General features: G+C 38.0%; 1 protein-coding gene across 1 annotated transcript in view; it reads right to left on the bottom strand.

The window, feature by feature from the left end:
- Positions 1-1,259, bottom strand: part of sypl2 (synaptophysin-like 2) — a 12,568-nt gene that overhangs the window by 3,745 nt on the left and 7,564 nt on the right. The window contains exon 5 of the mRNA XM_015403261.1: positions 167-337. Within this exon, the coding sequence (XP_015258747.1) occupies positions 167-337 (171 nt within the window). The remainder of the gene's footprint in view (positions 1-166; positions 338-1,259) is intronic.

The following is a 1,259-nucleotide window of genomic DNA, read 5'->3' on the forward strand; positions in this document are numbered from 1 at the left end:
AGCTGGGAGTCATGGTCCTCTGAGAAGCCTAGATTGTTTTAACTAGTAAAGAAGAACAAACTATGTTTTCTAAAGCTTCTTGCGTTATAATACAAACGTGTATAACTTACAATCTCTGTATGTTTAACTGATTTTTCGGTGGGAGATTATTTGTGGGACTACTTACCACTGAGGCATTGAGGCGGCCCATGGAAGGAGACTCTCCTGGTTCACAGTTTTTAAACAGTTCTGCTAGGTGGGTGGGGTTGGTGGCCCATTTGACATCAGTCAGGCCTTTGCCCCAAGCTGAGGAGGAGACGAGCCACAGAAAGGCGAAGGCAGCGGTCACCAGCAGGTCCTGGTAGAGATAAAAACGTTCAGCTTTATTGGAAAAGAACGGCAGAGTTAGCCAATGCACGTCATTTGATAAAAGCCATATTAATATCATCTTCTATTTACTCGTATGATTCAAACCAGAATATTAGTTTTGTCATAAGATGCCCAGGATGGCTTTATAGAAATAACTCAGCATTGCTCTCTTGTGGTGCGGTAAGCAGCTGGCCTACATCTGGCTCAGAAATCTATCCGATCCACCATGGTGCTGTGCCTGCATGCTAGCTTGTATCTTTAAGACCCTTAAACTGTGGGTTTACCAGCAGGTGGACACTCAACTTATCCAAAGTTTTTGTGGAAGGAACCATCGGAGGGCCGATGGAGGGGGGTCATCAAATTAGGACTGCAACTAACGATTATTTTGCAAACCCATTAATCTGTTCATTCTTTCTTCAACTAATGGAATAATAATCGGATAGCCAGAGGTTCCTTAAAGACGATTTTTTATTAAAATGAAAAGGGTAAAACTTTTCCAGTTGAGGAGTTCTGAGTAGAGAATATTGACAGAAGGATTTCTGTTTTTATCTTAAATGCAAAATGTTTATTTTTTCACAATCTTGATATAATTGCTGCTCTCAGCAGGTGTCTGCTAGCTAATGGCATGTTTTACAGTCTCTATACTGCAGTTAATGATTAATCAATTACTAAATTAGATGACGATTATTTTAATTATTGATTAATCCGATAAATCAGATCGTTTCAGCCCAAAACCAAATAAAAACAAAAAGTCATTAACATCTCAGAAACACCCTGATTTTTGCCTCAGATCAGTTTTTTTTCTTCATAGTAACACAATAAAATTAGCCTTTTCAAAACTATGGAACCCCGAATGATTCATAATTAAATAAATAAAAAACTTTATGAAATAAATACCATTTTGATAAATA

Source organism: Cyprinodon variegatus, unplaced genomic scaffold (assembly GCF_000732505.1).
Source record: "Cyprinodon variegatus isolate N-32 unplaced genomic scaffold, C_variegatus-1.0 Scaffold1474, whole genome shotgun sequence".
In the NCBI taxonomy this organism is placed as follows: Eukaryota; Metazoa; Chordata; class Actinopteri; order Cyprinodontiformes; family Cyprinodontidae; genus Cyprinodon; species Cyprinodon variegatus.